A 27,125-nucleotide genomic window follows, 5' to 3' on the forward strand; every position below is an offset into this window, starting at 1 on the left:
ACCAGCAGTGCCCAAGTCCACTCAAGCTCAGAGCCCAGGACTGGGGTTTCTGAACATAACTGCCAAGCCCAAATGAGAAAACTGAAAGCTTTGAAGGAGGTGCCGATTGCTACCAGGGAAGAAGTGGCAAAAACCATAAGCTAGTTCCCATTCCACTCTCTGAAGATACAGCGCGCACGCCTGAAGAGAGGCATGCTTTTCTCTAAAGGACATTTTCTGTTATAGTTGTTTGCTTTTGAAGAAAAAATAACCCAATTGTTTAGTTTCCAAAGCTACATTAGACCTTCCTTCAAAGCATGCCACCTCGTCTGGGAGAGCAAAGAGTGAATATGTTCTAAAGCAACTAACTGCTCGAGTGTCTCACACACATCTGTTGGATTAGATGCATCTGTATCATACTCGTCTAATTTAATCTTTACAACAGTATTATAAGGTGTGGATGATTATCCAACTTAGAGATGAGAACAGTGAGGCTCAAAGACCTGCCTACCCACACGGAGGTCCAGGGTGAAGGCGCGCCCTCCAGTTCTCAGCGTGTGAAGTCTGCCCCGGGACGCCTGCCCATGGACGCTGCCTCTCGATTTCCTTCACCTCACACAAATCTCTCCTGAAAGCTTTCCAGGGCTGGCCTCTCAGGAGACAGCAGTCAGTTTAAAGTGAGCCTGCAGCCAGGTCCTGCACTACAAAGGTGAGCTCTGCCTCTCTCCTTCAGCTGCATCTGCCTCCACACCGAGTGAGGGTCACTCTCCGGCCCCTCTCTCAGCCCTCTTCCTCCCCAGGGGACCTGGCAGGAGGCCTGTGCAGCCAGGGACCACTACCTGTGGAAAGCCTCAGAAAGGCTGGGCAACCCCCCAACTGCTAACAGGAGACAAGATGTGTCCACCAAGGAGACTGGCGGGCGGGCAGCTGGCAGCAAGCCTTCTTCCTCGGCCTCACCCTCCTTCTTCCTGTCCTTTCATGCTCTCTCTTCCTAGTGAGAAAGCAGAGAGAGGCCACACTGTGGGGAGGCTGCGTCCATGCTCCTGCGAGGCTGGGACATGAGGGCTGGGCCAGACACTTTTCCCTCAGAACAGAGTCTGAGCCTCTGGGGAGGGGGGGTACACACTGCATCGTAGGAAGGCAGGAAAGGAAGAGCCGGCCTCTGCCAAGGCCTGCCTTCTGCAGGATGACCTCGAGGGCGTAAACCTACGTCGCCTAGAACTGGCCTGTGGTCAGCTGCACTCACTGACTCATGGGAGCCCCACACAGGGAGGAACAAGACAGTCTGAGGAGGCACATGCAGCTCACCCCAAGCATAGCCATTCCCAAGCCTCCACTGAGAAGTTCTGGTCGGTAAAACCAACCATACCATTTCTCTTAAGCTTGGGTTTTCCTGTTTTAAGAGTTTCATAAGTTACAAACCTCTTCTTGAAGCTTTGAATTAGTCTTTTCCAAGCCATCTATCTTGTTCTGCAGATCCCCAACTGTGCAGCTATAGAAAATGAAACATTAAGCAAATGTGAACTTATAAAGCTGTTCTCTGATCTGGAAGCAATGAGAAGAGGGATTACTAGATTTCCTGTATGAAATGGAGTGTCCAAGGGTCTCCAATTAACTCAGAGATGAGAATTCTAAATATGTGTGCATGTGTATACATTCATCGAGAAGTTTTCTCCCCAAAATATGCTACCTATTTCTTTATCAGCCAATTGGAAAGAAAATCATGTTTCCCCAACATAACAGATGGGAAACAAATGGCGCTGGTGGCCAGTAGACAGAGTAATATTCCCAAAAAGATACTGGTGCTTTTGGGTAGGAGGATCAGGTGGTTTTTAAATCTTTTTTATACTTTGCCCCATTTTTTCAAATATTCTTTAAGTAGTTTGTACTACTTTCATACTGAAAAATATGTAAAAAGCTAATGTAGACTTGATAAATAATAATAACCACCACAATAATAGTAGTGGCTATCTTTCTGGATGATGTGCCAGGCCCTGTTTGTTCTAAGCACTTTAAATGCATTGATCCATGTAATTCTTCCCACAGTTCTGCAAGGTAAACCTATTTTACAGATAAGGAAACCATAACTTTATACTGAAAAACTCATTCAGGTTCCTACCTCTCTGACGGGGTAGCCACCTGGCTCTGGAACCTGTATTTTAGGCAACAGGTCCCTCCTGCCTAAAACTGGTGCCTTTTGCCAGTGTGGGTGGTGGCAAAGAAAGAGACCAGACAAGGCTCATGAGTCAAAGTTCAAGGATTGGGTGGGAGACAGACAAATAAAGATACAATGACACAGAATGTAAAAGAGAACAAATAAAAGATCTAAGGGAATTAAAAGTTTTCAGAGTATACACGTGTCAATTCTATACCAACTATGTAACAGAAATATCAATAACATTTCTATTTTTCTTAGGAACTATAAATTACCAAAAACGGCAAACACTCAAGAGGAGAAAACCTAGCTGAAGTAACCACTTAGGAAAAAATGAAAAGCTGGCCAAGTATTCTGCCTTCATAAAGACTTTGAACTTCACGTTTTCCAGGAGCAAATGATGCTCACAAACTGGTAGCTGTCTCCAGGCACAGAAACAAGGCAACTGTCCTAACTCATATGAAGCTACAAACCCTATTACCACACTGGAGGGAAAAACTGCATGACAGTCAGGTCAGGTCACATGCTAAAAGAATGACTAAATTACTACACTATCATTAAATACAGTTTATCCCTGTGACACAGGGCAGGTCCAGTATGAAAAAAGCCATGAATAAAATCCATCACACGAGGGGATCAAGGGATAAAGTCATGATTACCTTAGCAGATGCGAAAAGGCATTTGATAAAATTCAACATCTACTCCTTATAAAAACTCTCAGTAAACTAGGAATCTAGTTTGAGAGAGAGGATCTCTCAAAATAACAGCCAAATCACACCTAAGGAGAGTCTGGAGTAGCTTCTCCCTCGCTCCCTTCCAGCCCACGTGCCAGCACCTTCTGCTGTTTCACTAGCTTTGGGGGCCAGAGCTGCTCCTGCGGAGCACCACTCATGGGCACCGCATGCTCTCCAAAGGGGGCGCGGCCAGAGAGGATAGCATGTCTCCCAGATTCATTAGACGGGGTCTCTTCCCACCCCGACCTACACCTCTGACAACTAGCTTCATGACACACAGCAGCAGCTTTCCAACCGAAATGAAAACCCAAGGTAAAGAGGCCTGATATCGCTGCTGAACTGTCCTCAAAGGACAAGTGGCTGCCAACCCTCTGTCCCGCCCCAGCGCACCACAGATGTCTGCTGAGTCCCCGCAGCACCAGTGCCACCACAGCAGGGCTCCAACTGAGTGGCTGAGGGTTGGGGGTAGAGTCCAGGTTTACTTTAGTTATTCTCTAAATTGTATGACTGCACAAAAGAATGAATCAAAGAACTCCTAAAATCTATTTCTCAAAAAAGCATACTTCTCTGATATGTACACAGGAGCACTGCATGGTATGTTTTTCTTGGTTTGGAAAAATCGTTATAAATATATGGCAACTCAAAAAGGTCCCATGAAACAAGTACCAGGTGCTGAGAAAGTACTGCCACTGTGACTGACGATGGAGACTAATTCTAAGCTTCAAGCAAGTGGGAAAGCAGAGCCCTACCTTAAGTGCCGGTTAAGCTCTTCCACATAGTTTTTTTGGTCCAGGACATCAGTAATTCTTTCATGCCTTTCAAAAGAGCATAAACAGAAGAGAAATTCTTTTCACTCACGGTTAATACTCTGTAACTGTCTCTCAACCTTTGAATCAGCCAGAAGAAGTACCACCAGGAAACCAAGAGATGGTCAGCATCCAGGGTCTTGGGAGACAGAAGAAATGCCCCCTGCATGTGCCCTTGAGCCCTGTGGCAGGCAGGGCACCAGGGGAGAGGAGAGAGGCAACCGGCATGCCAGGCAGAGACACCAACAGCCACATGCAGGTGCAGCCACCCTTGTCACGCTGCAAGAAAGGAGGTGGCTCAGAAAAGGGGACTGAGAGCCTTTTGTAAACAAACCTGAGACATCCCTAGTGTATGTTTTCTATTTTAATTACATATATTCTTTCTCTGTAGTATACACTCTGAAGTACCACACAGAAATGTGGATCCAAGTTCTTTTTCATCATAACATAAATGGTAGCATGTATAACAGAGTTTGCTTTTTCTTTTGTTTTTTCTCTAGGACTTCTTTTAAAAAGAATGTTCTTGTAAACAAGGATGAGGACAAACTACACAGGCATGAAAACACATCCATGACACACTGGGATCAAAGAAGCCCAAAGGCAACTTATACATGTAACAGTGCCGTCCCCTTTCCAGGCAGATAAACTGTAAAAAAAATTACACTACCAGCAAATATACACCCGCAGGGCATTAAGAAAAGGTTTGGGAGGAGACACGAGTAACTTCCTTTGAGGGAGGAACAGGAGTGGGAGTGAGAGAGAGACGAGGGCACAGGGTGATGGGAAAGTTTCATTCAGATTCTCTACTCCGCAGAGCCTAATTCCTTGCGCAATGGCAATATTCACGTATTACCTCTGTAATTAAATACAGCTAAATAAAAACTAGAATTTCAAACAAAGCAAAACAAACGTAGCACTCTTCGCCAGAGTTCCACTAAACACGTGAATGACAACAGCATACAATGCAGTACTTACTCTTTGCTGCCATCAAAATCCTGCACATCCTTAAGGTAGAGGGAAAAATCGATCACTCCAACCTGGTCAAAATAAAATGCTCAAGTGTAAATAAAAAATAACCTTTCCCCTTTCCACAAACCCCAGTCTTTAAAATTTAGGGTGTTTACATCCCTGTGTCCTTCCTACATTCAGTTAGGCTAATCAGCTCCATAAAACAGCAACCAATTGAACAAACAAACCCAAATGAAAATACCCCACCATTATCTAGGAGAAAAACTTACTAAAAATCTGAATTTTAACAAATGTTCTGAAATTTTACCACATAGTTGATTAACTTTGTATATTTATTCAATAAGCAGGTTGTTGACAAAGATCAACAAAGTTCTTTGAGTAAAAAGTAATAAAAAAAGAGATCTGGGTCTCTATACTAAGAGGTGACCTTAACTGACTCTGACTCCTTTCTGTCCCAGCTGTGGTGAAATGGGCCCATCGGGATTCTGGGAACATTGTCTGCTGCTGTGGGCACTAGGGAGGACCCAGACCCTCAGACATCTAGATGGCAAGGGATAAAGCCCTTGGGAGAGAGTAGGTGGGGGTGCTGGTCTGTCACCGCCCAACTCCAGTGAGTAAAGCCATGCCTATTTGAAATATAGGAAAATAGCATCCATCAACGGAAAAATGTTTAAATCAATCCTGGTATAGCCATGTCACAGAACCCTATGCAACCATAACAGAATGAAGCCAGTGGAGGTGCAAATGACATAAAGCTCCAGAGTAAAATTTTAAGTCAAAGATTAATATGTAAGCATTAATCCTTTACAGTAACCCCCCTTATGTGAATGTCATAGCTGTGTGATGGTTCCAGCAACTTCTCTGCCATGCCTCCCGCCAATCTACATTCCAACCCTTGAACCTAGGTGGGCTTAGTGCCTGACTTGATGAGTAAAAGCAGCAGAAATGACGCTGTGACATCTGTAGCCAGGTTAAGGAAGGCAACAGCGGCTTCTTCCTGGCTCTATCTTTCAAAGGGCATGTGCCTTTGGCATTCCAAGCGTCCATGAAAGAGGTCTGCCTACTGTGAAGCCACCAGCCAGAGACCAGGTGGAGGGACCACACAAGGACAGAGATACCCGAGAAGGCCCTGCTGATTCAGCTCCCCGCTCCCCAAGCCGCCTCGGCCCAGAAGACAGACCAGCGGGACGACAAGCCTTCGGCCGCCAACTGGCTGCGACCATGGGAGCCCCCAACAAGAGGTCCTGGCCTCACTGTGCCTGGCCAACCCCCAACTGCAAGTCAGTGGCTATTATGTTTGTTGATTTCTTACCCACCAGAAAACCAGAGAAGGTTTAGTTTGGAACAAAACCTATGCATGCATAAATGCATAAAAAACCACAGAAACAGTTCTGGAAAGATTGTCCCCTCAATTCTTACCATTGTCTGTGGGCAAAAGCATGGGATTGCAGGGGTCAGGGGAGTAGGGGAATTTGATTTTGTTTCTAACTTTATATGCTTCTGTATTAACATTTTTCAACGAGTATGCATTCTTTTGTAATAAAATTAAACAATAAAAAGAATACAATAAAATTAATTAATAAAAAGGAAATATATATTCAACTGGGGAAAAAAACCAATAGAACAAGGAAAGTTAACACCAACAGTGGAAATGAATGGATTAGAAAGCAAATAAAGCCCTTCTCCCAAAGCAGAAGTGATGAATAAAAGCAAGAGCTGGTTCTACAGGGTCAACAGAGCAGACAAAGTTCTACTAGGTGTGATCGATATTTAGCAGCTGAGGGAAGTGGGATTTAAGAAGCTGTGAGAGGCTACTCTCATACAAGTAGTAGATCCGAATGGAGGGAAGGATTTCTGAAAACACAGAAGTGACTTCACAATTGTCCAAGACATCGGGAACCAATGACTTGACCAAAAGCAATGCAAAAAACTAAAGTGGCAAAGAGCTAGGGCCAAAACAAGCATAAGGCTGAAGTGTCACGCCAGTAAGTTCTAGGGAGCCTTCAGAGAAAAAATAATTCCTGCCCTAATAAATGGTTATAGAAAATGAGAGAAGAATATCATCCAGCTTATTTTATGAGGTCAATGCAATTCTGACACTATGAAGTGACAAAAGCAGTATAGAAGGAAAATTCAGAATAGTGTCCCTGATAAGTGGAAATACAAAACTTCCAAATAAACCAGACACAATAAATCTGGCAGTACACTAAAAAAGTACTATATGATGACCAAGCAGGGTTTTTTTTAGGAATGCAGGGGTAATACCATAATAGGAAACCCATAAATTAATTCAGTTGCATTTGTGAGTTAAAAACAGATATGACATCTCACTAGATGCCAGAAAAGGTATCTGACAGCATTGAACATTCATTTTTAATAAAACTATAAAGTATATTAGACTAGAATGGTACTTTCGAACCATGAGCAAAAGGACCTTTCAGACATTGACAGCAAACATTCATACCTCACAGTGACATAAGAGAGGAACTGCATTAAAGAACAGACCAGGGGGGCTCAGTCACATCTATTATTGAATAAAAATTCCAACTGAGTTTTTATTTTGGAATCTGACAAAATGATGTTTAAGTTCATCTGCCAGACAGCCTGAACTATCTCCGAGAAAGAAGCATAACAAAGTAGGCAGGAGGTGACTGCTAGAGCATAAGGCACATGTGTGGCACTAGGAACTAAAGAATGTGCTAATGGCACAGGAGTAAGGAGATCTGGGGGCTAGAAGGAGCCCGGGAACGGGCCTTAGTGTATGATGGATACTCAACACATGATAATGGTGGAATTTCAAATTAGCAGAAAAATATAGTTAATACAGGATGTTGAGAAAACTAGTTTACTATATGTAAAAGAAATCTAGACTCCCATTTCCTGCTATATCAAAACAAACGACAAAAGGCAGATTATCTAAATGTAAAAAACACAGAGTGATTTTAAAAGTTAGGTTAATTTTAGATGGGGAAGGACCTTCTAAGCACAATACCTTAGGAGATATAAAGGAAAAGGCCATTAAATTTGACTACCAAAAAAAAAAAAAAAACCTTTTACAGGGAAAACCAGCTCCAGCCCTGAGAAACCAGAAAAAAAGTTTTTTAACAATAATTCCAACAAACAGTTAATGCCCTTAATCTATATTAAAGGAGCAGAAAAAGATGGAAAACTCAGAAAAATGGGCAAAGGTGATGAACAGGTAGTCACAGAAGCTGAACCAGATGCCAACGGAAAACACAACATGAAATAGATACTTGGCTTCTTAGTTCTCCAACTGGGGACTTGAAATGATGAGTTGGTTGGTGTATCAGATTGAAAAAGCCTAAGAATGCTCATCACAACATCACAACATTCATGCAAATGTGTGTGTGCTCTGACTCAGCAATCTCACGTGTCCTACAGAAATAAATGTACAAGAGTACAAACAGGTATGAGGATGTTTACAATATTGTTATAATATGGAAACGACCTAAACTGAGAAGGCATTGGTTAGATAAATTATGGTACATTCACAAAACAGAATTCCATACAGCCACTTAAAATGGTTTATATCTCTATTAACATCAGAGCTATTGGGGACATATTGTTAAATAAAAAAGTTATAAAATGATGTGCCTGGATTAATCATATTTTGGTTTAACAAAAAAAGAAAATTCCAAACACCTTTCTCTAAAATATATAAACACACACACACACACACCCTTATTCATGTGTTGGAATATACCAGAACGGAACACTATATTAGCTGTCTCTGAATAATAGGATTATGTGTGATGTTCTGTTTCTTTTAAAAAACACTTCTCAGTATTTTTTGAAAAAATTTCAACATATGTAAACAACAGAACTATTGAAAAAAAGGGAGGAAAGTTTACAAAAAAAAAAGCTGCCCTGGGCACAAAAGGATTGCGGAAGCATTAGATCTTTCAGGTCCACACTTGTGGCGGGAATGGCGGGAAGAAGGCTGGACAGTGGTCCACCACAGCTACAAATGCCCTGAAGATGGGTGGATCAGGGTGTCTGTGCCCCTCAGACATTTACAGTCCCTGCCACCGATGGCCCAGCTCCTGGCCTGGCCTCTGCCTCCGCCTCCCTCCTGGAGCATCCTGTGCTCCAGCCTCAGACCTGGTCGCCCAGCCCATCCCCAGAGGGCTGTCCCACCCCTCAGGGCACTCTGCTCTCACTACCCACTTCATCTGCGCCAGCCCAGATCGATCATCTGACTTCCCGAAGCTTTCCTGACTCTCTCTTGCCACTCCCTCCCCTTTCGGGACTTCCAGAGCTGGCGTTGGCTGTCTTTACTCTTGGCTACTCTCACCCAGACAGCTGCTAGATTGATCAACCTCAAACCCAGGCCTGGTCATGTAAGCACAGGGCTAAGCAACCTCCACCAGCGTCCCAGAGCTCCAGGGACCAGAGCGGAGCCCCTCAGCATGGCCCAAAGGCCCAACACCCAGCCCGGCCTCTGCCTCCTCCTCACTGATGGAGCACCCTGTGCTCCAGCTGCAGAGAGCTGTTTCCTCTTCCCAAACATGTTGCCTCTGTGCCTCTGGCCTGGCACCACCCTCTAGGGGACACTGCTGCCACCTGCCCCTCTCAGGTTCAGCACACGTACAGGTCTGCAGATTTTATGTTCAATCCCTGGCCCAAAGCAGGCATTCCATGTAGAGAACAAATTCCTGTTCTACCTGAGAATCCAAGTCTTCTCCTTTTAAGCAGAGATTGGCATCAAGAACATTGAGGCCCACCAGCAGACCAACGATCACCATCCCTTCTTCCTCCATCATCAGCGCTTCAGGCTCGTAGAACTCACTAAAAGAGAGCGACAGTTCACCACCCCTTCTCCCCGACGGCCCTGCCTCCCACAGCCCTGCCTTTGGCCTCCTCAGATGACTGCCTGGCTGACAACTTCTCCAAGAGCCAGAAGCTCTCTGGTGTGAATTTCCTTCTGTCTCTTATTTCCTTCTCCACCTCAAGTGTGGCTATTTCTTCTCTGGCCTCCCCTCCCTTTCAGGGGCTTGGATGGGCTCTTCCTACTTTCAGTCTAAGGATCTCCTCTGTTTGGCCTTGGACTGGACTCACCTTTCCCATCTCTTCCTGGCTCCTCTGTTCCTGACTAGTACTCCACCCATCCTGTCTGCAATTGGATCCTTCTTCTGCATTGCTATGAACTAATTCTACACTTACACTCATGTCAGAGGGGAGCAGGGTCCCAGAGAACCCCTGCATCCAAGAGTAAAACTCTTCCCTCTTTCCTGCATCCCACTGAGCAAAGTGCAGATGCTGGCTGCTTGTACTTCCTTATCTCCTAGTTGCCTCAGCCATTTGCAGTGGGGCCCCATCCCTGTCAATTGTTACATGTATGCAAGGGCATGAGAACTTTCTGTCTGAGAATTTGCTCATTAGCAGAAAATCTGTACCTCAAAGTTACTCAGTGTAACTGTACTCAAAGGTCAAAGGACATGAAATATTTGAAATGAGTATTCGTCATGTAAAGATATGTTCAATCAGAAGCCATGGCTTGAAAACAATGAAAAAGTTTGGGTGGCGGGCTCATACTCTAAGACATTTACCTCAATTCAATAAGAGAATTAACTCTAGAAAGAGTCCTCCCTTACTAATTCTCATATTCTAGAGAAAATTCCCTCTATAAAGATTTTTGTTTATATAGTTATAAAAAATAATCAGTCATAAGTATCAGAGATAGCCAGTTGGTCTCTACTGATGCTGAGAGATTCAAAATTTGACAAACTGGATATGGAATCCTGAAATAGGTTATAGAATTATGGTCTCATACAAAAAGGAGAGGTTTATACTCTAAAATTGCCCACTGCATCTAGTGCTAAAATCAGTTTTTCCAGTTACCTTCCCATCTAATAAATACAATTTTGTTGAAACTTGAGGGAGTAGGTTGTCAGTTACTCAGTCTTAGGAATTTCTAAAGAACTGTCTTCAAAATTACTTTTCAAAGTGAAAAGCAATATATAAATCTTCATTCATAATGACTTTTAGGTATTACTGCTCAAAAGATGAAATAAAGCTGACCCTTGAACAACACTGGGGCTAGGGATGCCAAACCTTGTACAGCCAAAAATCTGAGCATAAGTTTTGACTCCCCCAAAACTTAAGTACTAATAGCCTAATATTGGTTTATGGTAGTAAGTGATAAAATAGACTGGTATCTATATATGTGTTATGCACTCATGACATACCTAACTTCTTCTTTTTTGGTATTTCTAGACTATGTGGTTCATCTGTGAATTTTTTCGAATTGTTGCAAAATTCCAAAAAATTTCCCACACATTTATTGAAAGAAATCCACATGTAAGTGGACCTGTGTGGGTCAAACCTATGTTGTTTAAGGGCCTTTTAAGTAAACCCGTGTTGTTTACTGCTCATTTAAAACTAAGCCATGGAATATTTACGATTAATAATAATTTGCATAAAAGCTGTGGATATTATATATTCTTTATTTCAAAATGATCTCCAGAACTATGTTCTAATTATTTACAAAGCAAAAGATGAGCAAAGATAGGTGCTGAAATACCTTAAGAGATGTTTACTGTCTATAAGCACTTTCAGATAATCTGCCAGTTTCTTTTGCATGAGTGCAAGATACAGCCAGGCTCTGCCTCTTCCCACAGCTGTCCTAGAATTCACAGAATCAAACCGTTAGGGCATAACAACAACAACAAAAACAAAGAAAAACTCAATCTAGCCAAAGAGAGGCACACATTCCCACATGGACACATTGTGAATGCAGAGAACACTGTAGGAGGGCTGCTTTGGGGATGAGGGGCACCACACTGCCTGGAGGCCTGAGACCCCTGGCTACTATTTCAATTGTCTATCACAGGAATGTTTTTGGGTTTTTTTTTTTTTTCTGATAGAAGAGGAAAAAAATCTTAAGCCATGAAAATCCGATTTCTAGAACAAATAATACACTTAGATAAAATTTTGCATATATTCATGATGTTTCACAGGGAGCCAGGAAATATTAGATTAGCTAGATCTGCATAATGGACAAAGATTCTTTCAAAGGATGAATATGTGGAACATAGTCTTTGTTGAAGTGTCGAAGTCTAACAGGATTTCTAAGGCATTAGCTCAAAGGTGCGATTATATTTTTAATGTGGTAAAATACATAAAATTTTACCTTTTTTAGGTGGCTAGTTCGGTAGTGAAGTACATTCACATTGTTGTGCAACCAGTCTCCAACACGCAATTTTGAAAGGGCCTGATTTAAGCGTCAGAAGAAAAGAAAGCTACCCAACAGCAGACCCGACACTGTTTAAGGAGAAGATTTGGATCTAAGCAGAGCACCTGCGTCTGTAACCTCCAGGAAAACATCAGAGGCACCGCTGTAATCCGTTTCTGCCTGGAAGGGAGCTCCCGGGCTTCGCGCTGCATCCTGGGGCTTTCAGGAGCCAGGCCCACAAGGGTTAACTAACTTCGCCACTACAAAGGGCTTTGAGCCTCCCACCCTACAAATGATGCTAAACCAGAGTAAAAAGGAAATAAAGTAGGGAACAAAATATTTAATTTTGGCATGAGGTGTAAAACAGACAGGTGCTGCTTCGTGGGAGCATAAGGGGACACAGCTCTCAGGGCAGGCGATTGGTGGCCACAGGTTTCCGAAATTCTACATCTAGTGGTATGTCCTAAGGCATTTTAGTTTCGGACGTACACAGACATGTATGTTTGAGGATGGTCACCACTGCACTCTTTGGATAATGAGAATTTGAAGACAACTACAGAGCCCAAAGCGGCGGTAAACAAATGAGCTATAAAAACAAACGCTATCAGCCCGCTTCAAAATGATGTAGCTGAATAGTTGACACAGAAAGGTGTTTAAAATCTAACACTAACATCAATGTTAGAAATCTTTTTCTGGCTACGTCTCCCTAGAGGAAACAAAAGCAAAAATAAACAAGCGGGACTTCATTCAACCAAAAAGCTTCTGTCCAGCAAAGGACACCATCAACAAAATGAAATGGCAACCTATGGTATGGGAGAGTATGTTTGCAGACAATTGATCTGATAAGGGGCTAATATCCAAAACATATAATGAACTCACATACTGAACACCAAAAAAATATATAGTATCATTAAAAAAATGGGCAGAGGACCAGAGTAGACATTTTCCCAAAGACATACAGATGGCCAACAGGCACATGAAAAGATGCTCCACATTGCTAATCATCAGGGAAATGCAAATCAAAACCACAGTGAGCCTCACACCAGTCAGAAGGGCCATTATCCAAAACACAAGAAATAACAAGTGTTAGTGAGGATGTGGAGAACCGGGAGCCCTCCTACACTGTTGGTGGGAATGTGATTGGTCCAGCCAGTGAGGAAAGCAGTATGAAGGCTCCTCAAAAAAAATTAAAACTGGACATACCATATGACCCAGTAATTCCACTTCTGGGAATCTGCCTGAAAAAAGGAAGCCATTAATTTGAGAAGATATATGCACCCCTATGTTTAATGTAGCACTATTTACGATTGCCAAGATATGGAAGAAACCCAAGTGCCCATCAATAGGTGTGCTACATATACACAATGGAATATTACTTAGTCATAAAAAAAGAAAGAAACCTTGCCATTTGTGACAACATGGATGAACCTAGAGAGTGTTACACTAAGTGAAATAAGCCGCAGAGAAAGAGGAATAACATATAGTTTTACTTATATGTGAAATGTGACAAAACAAATAAAGCAGAAACAGACTCATAAACACAGAAAATGAACAATTGGTTCCCAGGATGGGGGCAGAATTGGTGAAATAGGTGAAGGGGATAAAGAGGTACAAACTTCAAATTATAAAATAATTTAGTCACAGGGATAGAAGTATAGCATAGGGAATACAGCTCATAATATTGTAATATCTTTATATGGTGACAGAAGGTAACTACACTTATCATGGTGACCATTTTAAGGAAAAGGAAACTGAGGCTCAGAGGATGCAAATTAAATTTTGCTCAAGATCATGCGACTAACGAGCAGCAGAGCTGGGACTGAAGTCTAAGTACAGTGTGACTTTTGCTCCAGTGTGTTCTGATAGTAGGGGACCAGGGCGAGCGCTCCTCTTGCGCACGGAGGAGTTACACACAGGAGGCATTTTTGAAGTCTTGTTACGCTAACAAGGAGCTCACTGTCAGCTAAACCCACTATTTCCTCTAAAACCCAGTGGAGCAAGCAAGAGACAAGCCTAAATATTGAAGTCCTCCCTGTCTGCCAAAAAGTAAATGCACAGCAGGTCCCATCTTGACGCCTGGGGAGGAGTGGCCTCACTGGGGGCCCCATGGGAAAGGATAGCTGTTTAGCTCCGTAAAGAACTGCGGTGTTTTACTATTTAAAAGTTCTAAAATCTCTACAGCAGTTTGGGAGTTATGACTAGTGTATTTTTGGGGAAGAGGCATACACTTTGAATTATAAAATAATTTAGTCACAGGGATGGAAGGACAGCACAGGGAATATAGCTCATAATATTTTAATATCCTTGTAAGGCAACAGGTGGTAACTACACTCATCACAGTGAGCATTTAGTAATGTATATAATGGATGAATTACCAAGTTGTTCATCTGAAACTAGGCTTCACTCCTGAGGGGTGAAGCTGATTGGAAGACGGGGGACCACATGAAGAACAACTGAAGAAACAAGGCAGAAGATGTGGGAGGCTCACGAGGGGTCATCAGATAAGTAACTGAAGGCTGTCACATGCAGAAGGACCTTATGTGATACAGGCCCAGGGGGCTCAACCAGGGAAAGGGGCAGAAGGCTTCAATTCGATCTCAAGAAATGCAGAGGGCAGGGGGCAGCGGAATGTAGTGAAATTAGACGGTTTCAGAGCCCAACAGCCCTGTGTTCTCTTCCTGGCTTCCCACTCACTTGCCAAGGGACCTCAGGCAAGTTCCTTAGCCCCTCTGTGTCTCAGTTTCTCAGCTGTCAGTGGGGATACCAACAACTTTCCTACAGCTTTGTTGTGGAGGATTAAATGGGAAGAGATGTCTTTAGCACAATGCCTGGCATATGGCAGTCGTTAATAAATGGTGATTGTGATTATCTGAAAATTGAACAGGCTGGCTCCACAGAAGTCAAATCAAACGAGGCTAGACAGTCAAGTTCCCCCAGGAGACTCTTTTGCATTGGCCCAAGGATCTCTAGGGCCCCTTCTAAATGTAGATTCCAGGATGATGCCTTGTTTGTGTTCTGTCCAGTTTTTTAAATTTTGAACCTATGCATAGGGATTCCGAGGGCAGACCCACACATGGCAAATGATTCGTGGGTCCCAGCCTTTTCACAAATGTCCCATGTCCTGGAATCTAAAATCTGGCCTGAACTGTATTATTCAGAAAACTGCCCGGCTGTGTCTGAAGCAGTGACTGCAGGAGCATAACAAGGACTTCTTTTCCTCCTATAACTGCTCCTCAGGGGATGACACATTCATGAACTATTTGACCTTGTGTGACAAGCAGGAATCACTATCTCCATTTTAAGGAAAAGGAAACTGAGGCTCAGAGAGCACATTCTGCTTCAAGATGTTGTTGCTAATGAGCATCAGGGCTGGGACTAAACTCTACTGTGTGACTCATGCTAGAGTGTGTTCTGAGTCAGAAAAAGCTTTATCAGTTAGGAACTGAGAAATGGGGAGTCTTTTTCACATCAAATCGGTGTAACTGCTTCACACTCACTTTAGCTCTGGCAGATTTCTGACACTAGTGGCTATATCTGATGCTTCTGGACAAAGTTTCTCCACCAGCTCCAAAGGCCCAAAGAAAGATTTATTTTGGCCAATAAAACTCTTCTTAACTAAAATAAAAGGGAAAACAGAAGCGTTATTCATGAGAACAGGTTTGCAAAATGTCTTCAGAGGCCCACAGTCTCTCCCTCAAAAGCCAGATGAATGATGCAGAGCTCTACCACTTCATCCTTTCTGAGTTGGTCTCAGAGACTGGGAAAGGCCAGCCAACAAATGAGCTCTCCTTTCCCTGGACAGGGTTTCTCTGATCGACCTTCTGTGCTCTAACTCCAAGTACTTATTCCATGAAATAAATGCTTCCTATAATCACCTGCAAAATCCTTGCCCGTTCTCCCTCCTATCTATGCCAAAATCAGTGATTGACTTCAAATCATCACCACCATCCCTAATATGAACTGCTACCACAACCTTCTAATGGGTCTCCTTGATCCTAATATTATCACCTCCCCACCTTCACAATCTATTTTCCACACATTTGGAAGTTCTCTTCAAATGTAAGTCAGGTCATGTTTTTCCACTTACATTTTAAGTACATTTAAAGGATTTTAACCTCCAAATACACTTAGATTAAAATCCAACTCACCTGACCTGTAAAGGCCTATGTGATCCAGTCTCCCTATAACCTCCATTTCCCTTATTCTATTTTCTCCCATCAGCCCTCTCGGCACACTCAGTTACCCAGTGTCTTCCTTAAACCAAGGCTGTCCCACTCAGGACCTTTGCACTTGCTTTTTTTTTCCCTCTCCCTAGGAATGCTCTTGCCCCAAATCTTTGCATAGTTAACTCTTACCTCTACTTTAGGTCTCATTTGGTCTCAGCTCACATTTCACCTCCCCAGAAAGACCGTCCCCTCTCACCCTAGCTGAAAGGTTTTTTTCCTTGGTATTCTATCATTTAATCCATTTTGCTTCCTTGAATTTGTAGCATTTTATAATTAGGGTTGTTTGTTTCTGTGTTTATAGTTTGTCTGGTCTTCTAGAGTTGTGATGTCCAAGACAATCGCTGGTGACATGTGCTACTGAGCACTTGAAATGTAGCTGGTGCAACTGAGATGTGCTAGTAAGCATAAAACACAAAGTTGATTTTTAAGCCTTAATATAAAAGACAATGTAAAACATCTCATTAATAAGGCTTTTTAATACTGATTGTGTCAAAATGGTGGTATTTTAAATACATTGGGTTCAATAAGGTATATTCATAAAACCAATTTCACCTGCTTCTTTTTATCTTTTTTAACATGGCTACTAAAACAGTAAAAATTGCTCGCCTGGCATTTCTGCGGGATAGCGTTGTTCTAGAACGTCGAGCCTCGTGGGCAGGAACCTTGTCTGTGCATTGCTGTTATCGTGGCACCCAGAATAATTGGCACTGATGAATACATGCTGAGCAAACAGCTAGCCCGAATTTCCACGCCCCCAAACGCCCCTCAGGCTCACCTTTCAGCCCATGTTTGAGGCAGTGCTCCATCACTACGAAGAACTGCTGCAAGGGGGCATGGTCTGCATCCAGGCTGCGGCCCAGACTCAGAGCAGACTGGAGCAAGACTTTGATGCTGAGTTTCATCATGTGCATCAGGTTGGCACGCTCCTCCATCATCTGGCACTTGGAAGCTGTTGGAGCAGAAGCAGAGACAGCTTCGTTAGAGGACTGTGTGGTCCCGGGCGAGGAGGATCGACGCGGGGAAACCGAGGGAAGACAGGCCAGGCGTGGGGCCAGGCGGTCTGCTCGGAGAGGGGCCGTACCGGCGGCCGTAACCAAGGTTCGTAGGCGGCCCCTTATCCTTGTAGGTCACGGCGGCACCTGGGAGACCTGGGCCTACTGTCCGTCTCCAGAGGGCTCCTCCAGGAGTTGCTAGGGCATCGGCCCAAGGAAGGGCGCAAACTCCAGGAAGCCCCGCCCCACACTAGAGGCCGTGGAGGGAAAACGTTCCGCCCCTGGGCATTCTTATTGGGCGAGCCTGAGGCCACGCCCACAGAGCGTGCAGGCGCCATTTTGCGTCTCTGCCCCGCCGGCCACGTTCCGCGTCCTACCCAGGCGGCCTCCCGGGCGTGCTGTATGGTTCCCTCATGCAGCCAACCAGCCATCGGGGAAGCATCTGCTCAGTTCCGAGCTCACATTCTCGTCGTTGCCTGTCTTTTGTACAAAAACTACGAAAATTAACGAGTTTTGTACTTTTTTGTAAGTAAAACCATGGGAGTCAAATGAACTCGGCTGCATTTCCATTTCAGTTCCTTTCATCTCGTCCGTTTTGAAAGTAAAAAAGTTTGTTTGCGCCCAGTATCATACCCATGACATGTGCTTACAAGTGCCTCTTCAAGCCCAGGAAGCTGTCCTAGAAATTAAAAATGTAGACCGCAAATTTTACAGTCCCGGCAGGAAAACAGCGCGGGGCGCGAGGCGGGGAGCGCGGGGAGCGCGGGGAGCCCGGGGCCGCTCCGCACCAGCGCGAACGTCGTCTTCCAAATACCTGCCAATTGGAAGCAGGGAGGTATTGTATTTAGTTCGGCCTCGTCGGAGTAGTACTGAGGTTAGGTAGCCTCTCATGTTTATTGTCGTTTAGCATTTCTCCTGGGAACTGCCTCTTAAGCCTTTTAACTTCTTGTTGAATTGTTTGCCTTTGTCTAACGCATCTGTATATTCTGAATATTAATCCTTTGTTTTATGTCATGGCCATTAATACGGATTATAAAAATAGTTAAAAGAGCGTATACATGTATAACTAAATCTTGACTATATTATGACTGAATTTATAATAAAGGTATTGATAAATATTATTGAGACCTGAGACAGACTGGAACTAAAATTTCCACTTTGAGCAAAACCCAAGGCAGCTGTTGAGAAAGAAAAATCGGCCTAAACATTTTATCTGGGTTGTGCAGAGAGAAAAATGGGTTAAGTAAAGCTTTTTTTGAACGGGGTGGTATAATTATTTTAAACTTTCAGAGAATCCTATGAATTACATTTATAAATTTGAAAACTGTACCGAATGGCATAATTGGCAAAGGAAATAATTATAAAAGCTCATCTAGAGAGGGAAACCCAGAATACACCAATAACCATAGAAGCAACTTGGAAAGATTTACTCCCAAAGACACTGCGCCGGTCCATAAACTAGGGGTCTTCGGAGAGGAATGCATGTACGGGATTCCTGTGCAGGGGTAGGCAGGCCGAGATGATAAAAGGAAGTGTTTTTCCAGATCCTCAGGTTTCACAGGCACTTTGTTCTCCCACTTTACAGAGGAACAGCAATTCACTTCCTACCCCGCCTCTGCCTCTAGATGCACTGACCTGAGGTGCAGAAAGCCCAACACACCAATTGGAGGGGAAGACATGAAGAGCCTCAGATTCCTCGCTGCTTTATGTACTTCAGGGAACCTGGTCTTGAGGAAGGGGGTAATCACTAGCCCTCTTCAGGGTAGCCTTAATTTAGAAAGTCAAATTTTTTTTTTCCTCCTACAGGTTGATGTAATTATTTTTAGCCAATCTCAATAGTCCTTCCTAGGATGTGCCATTAACTTGATGGACATGTTCCATAAATTGAATAAGGCAAAACTGTCACTCCAAGTTTTTAATGAAAATGGATTTGAAGTACACATAAACTAAGTCTTCTTGTCAAAAAATACTGTATTGGCAAACGTGTAATGAAATAAGCAATGTTTAGGTGTTCAACCATTTTGAGTGTTCTTGGTTAAACAAGGTAACTAAGTGAAAGAATTACAGTATAATTATCATCTGAAGTCCCGGTAAAGCCTTTTCTTGGGAACTTTTTGAGGTTGTGAAATTGCTTTAATATGACAAGGTTGCATCCTTTTACAACTCAGGTGATAGTCATTTGCTTTGAATAAAAAATAAAGGAACAAAAAAATAATTGTTGACAACAGGTCAGTGTGACTTGGGGCACATTACTGGATGGAGTTCAAAGACTTGATATCATTACCATAAAAAACTCCATTTCTATTTCTTATATGAACCATGTTCCTCATCCATAATTTCTGTATTCTCAGGGATCATATCCATAAAAAGCCAAAAAATGGATAAAATCTTACCATATTTCATCAGTAAGACATATATATTCATCTGTAGATACATGTTGTGAAAAAACTAACACCATTCAGCTTATAAGGAGAAGCAATTCCAAGAAAAAGTTCATGTATGATAATTATTTATAAAAATTATACTTTCATTCCTTTTGTCACCTTAGCATTACTAATAATTCTAATGGTAATTCATTCCAGGAGAAAAGTATTTTATACACTTCAAGCTTTGGTCACAAGAATTATTAACTTTTAATTTACTTAGGAAGTTTTGCTGAGACAGGATGACCAATAAAATTTTTAAAAACATGGAAGTGGAATAGAAATTCAAGTTCAAAGAATGAAAGGGAAAATATAAGTTTTCAAGTATTTGATATTTTTTAGATGGGTAGTGGCATGTATCAAATCATTAAGGTATTTACATACCACTTTATAAACTTAGAAGAGTGACGTGACAATTTTTTTAAAATTCTGTATTTATGATAAACCAGAAAATGTAAACTTTATAATTATGACAAAGAATTTTATGTCAACTTTAAAAGCTGAAGATTTTTTTAGGGGGTCATGTGAGCAAACATTAAGTTTTAGCTGGTCAGAGCTGGGTGGCCATGGCTCCTACTGTTGCTGGGCAGCTGCGTCTGGGGAGGTCTCTCTCTGAGCACTAGGTGAAGCCTCAACCTGGACAGGGGAGGGTTCTTGACTCTGAAGGAGAAAGAATTCTCAGAATTCTTGAGCAGGTCAGATGAGGGTAGGTAAGGAAGGAATTCATTAAAATGAGAGTAGCAGGGAATGGCAGCTGCCTTGCAGGTAGCAGAGAGCAAGGAAGAACAGAGGGAGGAAAGGGAGGTTCATTGAATTCCTGTTCCGCATGGGGCAAATCCCTTGACAACCCCTAAAGCCAGGGCACCTGGTGTCCAGTGTCTGCTTGGATCTGCACAGTGTGGGAACTAAGTCCCTCCCACCCAGGATTTGGGGAAGCCGCAGAGCACTGAATGAAGAGAGATTATGTTCTGAGAACTTCCCAAAGGCAAAGAAAGGAGATATTCAGGCAGGCCACTGAAGAGCATGATGGCACAGCTGCATCCTGTCCGGGTCACCCAAGTGACGGGAAGTTGCGAGCCCAAATCAGAGATCTCAGTAGTCCTCCCTACTTGTCTGAAGGACGACAGAGAGGGTGAAGACTTGTGCTTAAGTCTGGAAAATAGAATAAATAGCAAAGTAGCAAAGACTCACCACTGGAAGAGCACAGAGACAAAATGCATTAGGTTGAGCAGTGAAGTTTTTATTTAAGGCAAAAAATACACACTCAAAGAGTGCAGGCAACCTCAGAGAGGAGGTGCACTTAAGGGTTTGGGTTTTGGGGTTTTATAGGGCCTTTTGGGTAGGGGTCAACATAAGGCATGATGTATACAGGTCATTCATAATTCCTTTGAAGTTTTGTTTTAAGAATAGGGTTATTTAGGTGACTGTGTTGACCTTGATCTTGGCATTCTTTATCCACATAGGTTCATTTACACTTCAGAGGTCTATCTCCTGTCCTGTTTACTTAATTAGGGGGCTGGAAGAAGAGGAAGAACAGCCTAAAGATTAAGTTAAAGAATAAACTGGGTCTTTTTCACAGGCTAAGTAGATTTTACAATGTCCCATGTCTCTGCCTTACCTCACTACCACCGTTCCTGGGAACCCGTCAGTGTTGTGCAGCCATCTCATCCATCCCCCTAATCTGTTAGTCATCTATTTTCATTTATGCTCCATTTACAGAGTTATGGAAAATTCCAGGAAGGATCTTTAAGCTGTTCCATCTCTCAGTTTTACTAGCTTTGTGACCTTGGCCAAGCTATTCACATCTTTAAGCTTCATTAAAAACAGTTTCAGTGCAACACACAAAATGTCACCAAGTTCTATACTTCCTGAATTGCCAAATAAATGGTCTGATCAGGGATCTTGACCTTGACTGTCACATGGGGGTGGGGCCTGGAACATAAAAGAGGAGCCTGTGGGATGATGAGCTGGAGGGAACCTACAGCCCATTTCCAGGCAGCAAACTGGCCAAGGACCAGCCTCTTGCTGGAGAAATGCTGGTCAGTGGTGCCGGGTCAATGGAGTTTTCACAAGATGAAGATCTGGATTTTTAGATAAAACCTGCTAATTGGCTTAAAAAAAAATGCTTTTATGTTGTGCAGGATAAAAAAAAATTTAATTACTAGCCACAAACAGCTGTCAGTTTGTTGTAACCTTTGGTGTACAGTGTAAGTACTCGGGGTGTGGGCGCTACAGATTTGTTCTTGGGATTCTGAATTATGGAGAAGTGACTAGATTCTTTATAAACTTGACTTTTAGTTTCAAGGAGCCCTTTGGTGTCTCGAAAGGTCTTATAATACTGTACTGAAAGGAGGAAAACCATTTTTACACTTTGCTAGTTTTCAGGAATTTTCACTTATCTCAATAGCATCTCAACTTACGTTCAGCAACATGAAGTGGAAAAAGTTACTGTGCTTCATTTTGCAAGGAGCTGTACCAGCAGTTCAGGAGCACTTGTCACATGGAAAATACAATTCATGGGAGGGAACAGAGTCATAATACATACCACCTACCTAAAAGCATATATCTGTCTATTTAAATAGTTATGCAATGAAAGAATGCCCTCTTCCGTGAATAACCACGTGAGGACATCACGCTGTGTACATTAATTCTCAAGAACATGCATGCTTTGTGATCCCTCCTTGGGAGGAAGCGCCTCTCTAAACAGCAAGATGTAGAGCCTGGTGTGTGTGTACACTCTGTGGTTTATGTGAAAACTGCATGTATAGAGATGAGTGAGGGTGCTACATGCATTGACACTCTCTGAAAAATACAATAGGATTGGAGGCAGTTTCTGGATAGGAGGACATGCTCTATTCTGAATGTTCTATTGTAGGGTTTGGACTTTTTTTTTAACCACGTGCTCTTACTACTTAAAAAACAGTAACAACAAAAAACTAAACCAGATGACTCCAAAGAATGCAATCACTGTGGCATGCTATGGTAGCAGGCCCCACATGGGATGAGATTTTAAAAACAAGTATTCAAAGCAGTCCACCACATCATCCTTTAACCTGTATCACCAAAAAAATCGTGCCTGGCAAGAGTGCTGCTCACCTTCAGTCTCTGCCCCTTCACTGCTCCCTATGAAAACCTCTTCCTCACCGCCTGGGTGAGCAGCTAAATAAAAGAGACAAATGAGCCGGCCCTGGCTTAGCCCTTGGCCCTGGCTGAGGTGGCAGCCACTGTCTTCAGCCTAGCCTTTCTGAGGCCTCTGCACAGCCTGCTGCCCAGGGTCCACTTCCTTTTCCCCACCCCACGCCTGTCCTACCTGATGACTTCAAATTCTGGCTACCTTTGGGCACTAGCCACAAAGCTCATCCTGGCAGGTCCCCACATTTCAGCCCTTGGTAAGTAAGCCATGTTCATAATTTTTGCCAGATTTGTGAAGCAATTATTTACTTATTTCCTTTAAATTGACTAATTAAAAAACCCACATGGGATATAGTATGGCATTTTGCTTATAAAGTCAAAGGCTTGGAGGCATTGAAGCATTGTGATTAAGAGCATGGGCTTGAGTGGCAGCCTGTCTTGGTTCAAGTTCTGGCTCCGTCCCTTTGAACTTAGTCAATTCAGTTTCTCTCTTTGTACAATGGGGATAAAAATGGCACCTATCACATGGGGCCAGCAACATAGGCAGAGGCCTGGAAGTCAATCTCCCCGTTCCCTGATCCCAAGGGGTCGTGACTTGCTGCAGGGATGCGGTTGTTATCTGGTTGGGTGGGCAAGGCCCCTGCCCTGCCCAGGTACCTGCCTAAAAGCTGAGCCAGTGCCAGCCTGGGGCAAGGCAGTGGACACCTAGCCCTGCCCTGAAATTCGGAGGGTGTGACCCCTCAACCCTCCCCAAGCCAGCAGTGGTCACGGAGTGGGGTCAGGGAGAGGTAGGGGTCAGGGAGAGGTAGGGAGCAGCCCAAGGGGGCCAGGGCAATTGAGAACCTGTCCCAGGAAGGCAAGTGGAAGGTGGGACCACACATGAGCCCGGCTCCAAGGTCCCCAAATGCTCCTTTGTTCCACCGGACTTCACTCCCCAAACACAAATTCAAAGATAAAATTAATAAAAATTTCAAGTGGGGGTTATTCTTTGAGTGCCACAGTGATTAAAGCCTGCATTAACTGCACACACACCACGAATCCAGTCCTCCTATCAGCTATGGTTACTGTGAGGATTAAATGAATTAAAGTATGTACCAATCTAAGACTATTACCTGGCACTTAATAAGCATAGTATCAGTATTAGCTTTTATAGCACTACTATAAATGGAAAACAAGCACTTTTCAAATATGCGTTTGTTCAACAAATATTATTGTGCTGTTCTACGCACTAGCACATTTCATTTGCCAATGAATAGCTAACATTTATCATTGGCTTACTATATGCCATAAACTACCTAAGAGCCTCTGGGAAGACCCCCTGCCTCGACTCTCAGGACTGCCTGCCTAGGGGTGGATATACAATTAAATACCCACTGACTTGCACAAAGGTGGGCGAGTTGGTGGGACTAGATCCCTGGGTTGAACAGGCTCTTTTATTACCTTCTAGTCCTACTTTCCTTGCCAGAATCTCAATCAAGCAGGTTTTAAACTTTTCTCTACTCATTAATCTTTCTTAACCACTTAAATTCTCACAATTCACTATTCTAGTACTGCTGGCTGATGACTTCTACAGCATATCTACCAGCAGATGGGGAATCAAGAAACCTCAAAGGCACGTAATGCTTCTCAGATATTTAGTCAGCTCGGCCTCAGAGCACTTTCTATGAAGATGGAATTAAATTTAACCTTTAAATATCACAGGTGGGTAAGTGGGTATTGTATGCTTAGCACAGTTCTAAATATTGGGCTTTCTAAATCAGGCTCTTAATAGCATGACCATTTAATGTTTTCATTTTTTGACAAGGGCTGAAAAGGGTGATCAGCGATCACTGGGTGAATCAAAAAGTCCCTACTTTACAGGCTTGGAAATGTGGTGAGTCGTTTGCATCACACAGCAAGTTGCTGGTAGGGCTCGCCTGGAACCACCACCTTCGTGCTTTACTCCTGGGTGAGTCGGGAGAGAACAGTACTGGCTTCATTTCTCAATACTTTTAAATTCCAGACTACCTAAGCTTCAGCTCGTACGTTTTCTTAGCCTGGAGTCCACTAACGAGAGTGAGGGTGCTGTCTGGGGCACACGCTAGCAGGGAAGGGTCCCAGTATGGGAGCCGCCCCATCTCAGGCCATCCGACTTCAAGTATTTATCTTGGCTGGGCTGCACGGTGTAAAGAACACAGACGAGTAGCTAGGTGTGTTAACAGGTTTTTTAACAACTCGTCTAACCGGCTCAGGAAGCGAAGCGCACTGGGGCCGCCCGGCTCCCGCCGCCAACAGCCGCGGTCCCGCGAGCGCACGCGGGGCGCGCCCGGCCGGAACCTACCTGCGCGCGCCGCGCCGTCCGCGCCACCGTCCGCGTCGCCCAGGCCCGCGGCCGTGCGCAGCGCGCTTCCGTAGCTCGCCGATAGGTTGCCGGTGGCCTTCCGCGCCAGGGTCAGGATGGGCGCCGACCAGCCGTCGGCCGCCGGCCTCGGCCTCGCCGCGCCCCGCAGCTCGCCCGCTCCCGGTAGCTGGCTCCGGTTCACGATCTCGAACTCTTCTCCCGACTCGGGCCTGGGCTCCGCCATCGGCGCCTGCCCTGCTGGGCAGCCGTCCTCCCCGTCGGCCATCTTGGCCGCATCACGTGGCCCGGCGAACGGCGGACTCGGCGCGGGCGGGCGCGCGGGTGGCGTGCGCGGGTGGCGCGGGTGGCGCGGGCGGGCGCACTTGGGCCTCCGTCACCAGTTTTATTAGGTTCGCTACGTTTTTCTTCCTCTTTACCTCCCTCGTTTCTTTTGTTTAACTTTAAAAAAATTTGGGAAAGTACAAATCATCACATAAACACCCACCAACTGGAGGACTTGTTTCTGTGAAGTTACTCTTGGGCCTTGTCTCCTTAAAGGATGCACCCATCTGGCTTAGAACTCAGCCCCCATGACTTTAGATTACTTTGTGACACTAGTTCCTCTTTTTTATTTTCATTTCGTAAGTTAGTTTCTCTACTTCGTTAATTATCCGTGGCAGCCAGCAAAACCAGCCCTAAAAGGGCGGGGAAGGAAACTGGGGCAGGCAAGGCAGGGAAACAGGATTTTTACAAAGAAATTGACTACGACGGCTCAGCAGGAAAGAGCACACTGCAGTGAACTGGTAATCAAAATGTCCAACTTCTGCTTTTAATTAGTTAAACGGTTATAATAGAACCTACCTCATTATTCAGTTAAGATTTTGCAGTAAGGACCGCGTGGTAGATGCTAGCAATCGTGATGATGAGACAGGGACCGTGGGTGTAGTCAGAGTAGGGCGAGGACCTCCGGAAAAGAACCCCTACGAAAACCCCATATTAAACAATTCAACAAAGAGTCACATTAATTCTCTAAAGTAAAATATCAAACTAGGAATATAAGCATTCTTTAGTGAAGATTAGTTAAAACTAAAAAGCCAGGAATAACCTGGCCTGGAATGTTTGAACATCCCCCAGATAAGAAAATACCTCAGCATAGCCCATGTCTTGTTTGCGCCAATTAAATGATACTATCGTAAAATTTACTTTAGCCTGCTCAAAGGCCCAGTTAATCTTTAACTTTGCCCAGATGCTGCTTTTCCTCCTCCAGCCCTAATCAAGTCAGTAACTCAGCTCACCTTGAAAGCAAAACAAGCAGCCTTGACTGATATGCTCCCAGACCAAGAAACTGCTATTCTGAGAAAGGATCAAAACAGTACATTTCTTTTTTATTTATTTATTTATTTATTTATTTTTAATTGAAGGGTAGTTGACACACAGTATTACATTACATTAGTTTCAGGTGTACAACACAGTGATTAAACATTTATATACATGATAATTCTAGGTACCAGCTATCACCATACCAAGTTGTTACAATATTTTGACTATATTCCTTATGCTATACATTACATCCCGGTTACTTATTTATTTTACAATTGGAAGTGTGTATATATATATATATATATATATATATATATATATATATATATATATATATATATATATACAGTACATTTCTTATGTTAACTCCGCAAAATAGTCGGAAAAACTGATAAGAAACTTAGTGTCTCTTTGAAAATAAACACTTAGAGACCATATGGTGGATCCACCTCCCTAACTCTTGGTCTCTCAACTGCCTATAAACCCCCTAGACAACGCACCACCGCGGACTCTCTTGTGCCCTCCTGGCGTGAGCCGGGAGCTCTGTTCTTTCACTTTTATCTCTAAATAAAAACCTGTACCTTGCTCTCCTACCTTGACTGTGAAGCTCATTCTTCCGCTTCGTGAACAAGAACCCAGGCATCAATGACTTAATCAGCTAAGTGGCCTGGGCAAGACATTGTCCCCTTGTAGGGAGTTTAGTCTCTTTACTCTTTGGGAAAAGAAGAAAATTTGACTAAACAGAAACTCAAAATTTCGCTACCATTTGACACTTTGTTTGCAAAGTGCCAGGTGGTGGGCCTCATCAAAACCAGGAGAGCTGTTTTGTTTGACTTCCACAGCTTTTAAGATTTTTTTGAAGTTGTTGCAGATA

The 27,125-nt window shown here is 43.5% G+C and overlaps 1 protein-coding gene across 2 annotated transcripts in view; it reads right to left on the reverse strand.

Annotated features, from left to right (window-relative positions):
* Positions 1-25,246, reverse strand: part of RUFY1 (RUN and FYVE domain containing 1) — a 52,412-nt gene extending 27,166 nt beyond the window's left edge. Inside the window, exons 1-8 of one of the 2 annotated variants that reach the window (XM_036892680.2) lie at positions 24,932-25,246; positions 16,840-17,013; positions 15,336-15,453; positions 11,188-11,289; positions 9,329-9,452; positions 4,650-4,711; positions 3,618-3,683; positions 1,402-1,471 (exon numbers count right to left, since the gene is read on the reverse strand). In XM_036892680.2, coding sequence (XP_036748575.2) covers positions 1,402-1,471; positions 3,618-3,683; positions 4,650-4,711; positions 9,329-9,452; positions 11,188-11,289; positions 15,336-15,453; positions 16,840-17,013; positions 24,932-25,217 — 1,002 coding nt within the window. In that variant the 5' untranslated portion in view covers positions 25,218-25,246. Of the gene's footprint in view, positions 1-1,401; positions 1,472-3,617; positions 3,684-4,649; positions 4,712-9,328; positions 9,453-11,187; positions 11,290-15,335; positions 15,454-16,839; positions 17,014-17,145; positions 17,297-24,931 lie in introns of those variants that run through there. The other variant, XM_036892681.2, reaches the window with a different exon arrangement.
* Between the last annotated feature and the right edge of the window lie 1,879 nt (positions 25,247-27,125).

This window comes from Manis pentadactyla, chromosome 13, assembly GCF_030020395.1.
Source record: "Manis pentadactyla isolate mManPen7 chromosome 13, mManPen7.hap1, whole genome shotgun sequence".
NCBI classification, from domain to species: Eukaryota; Metazoa; Chordata; class Mammalia; order Pholidota; family Manidae; genus Manis; species Manis pentadactyla.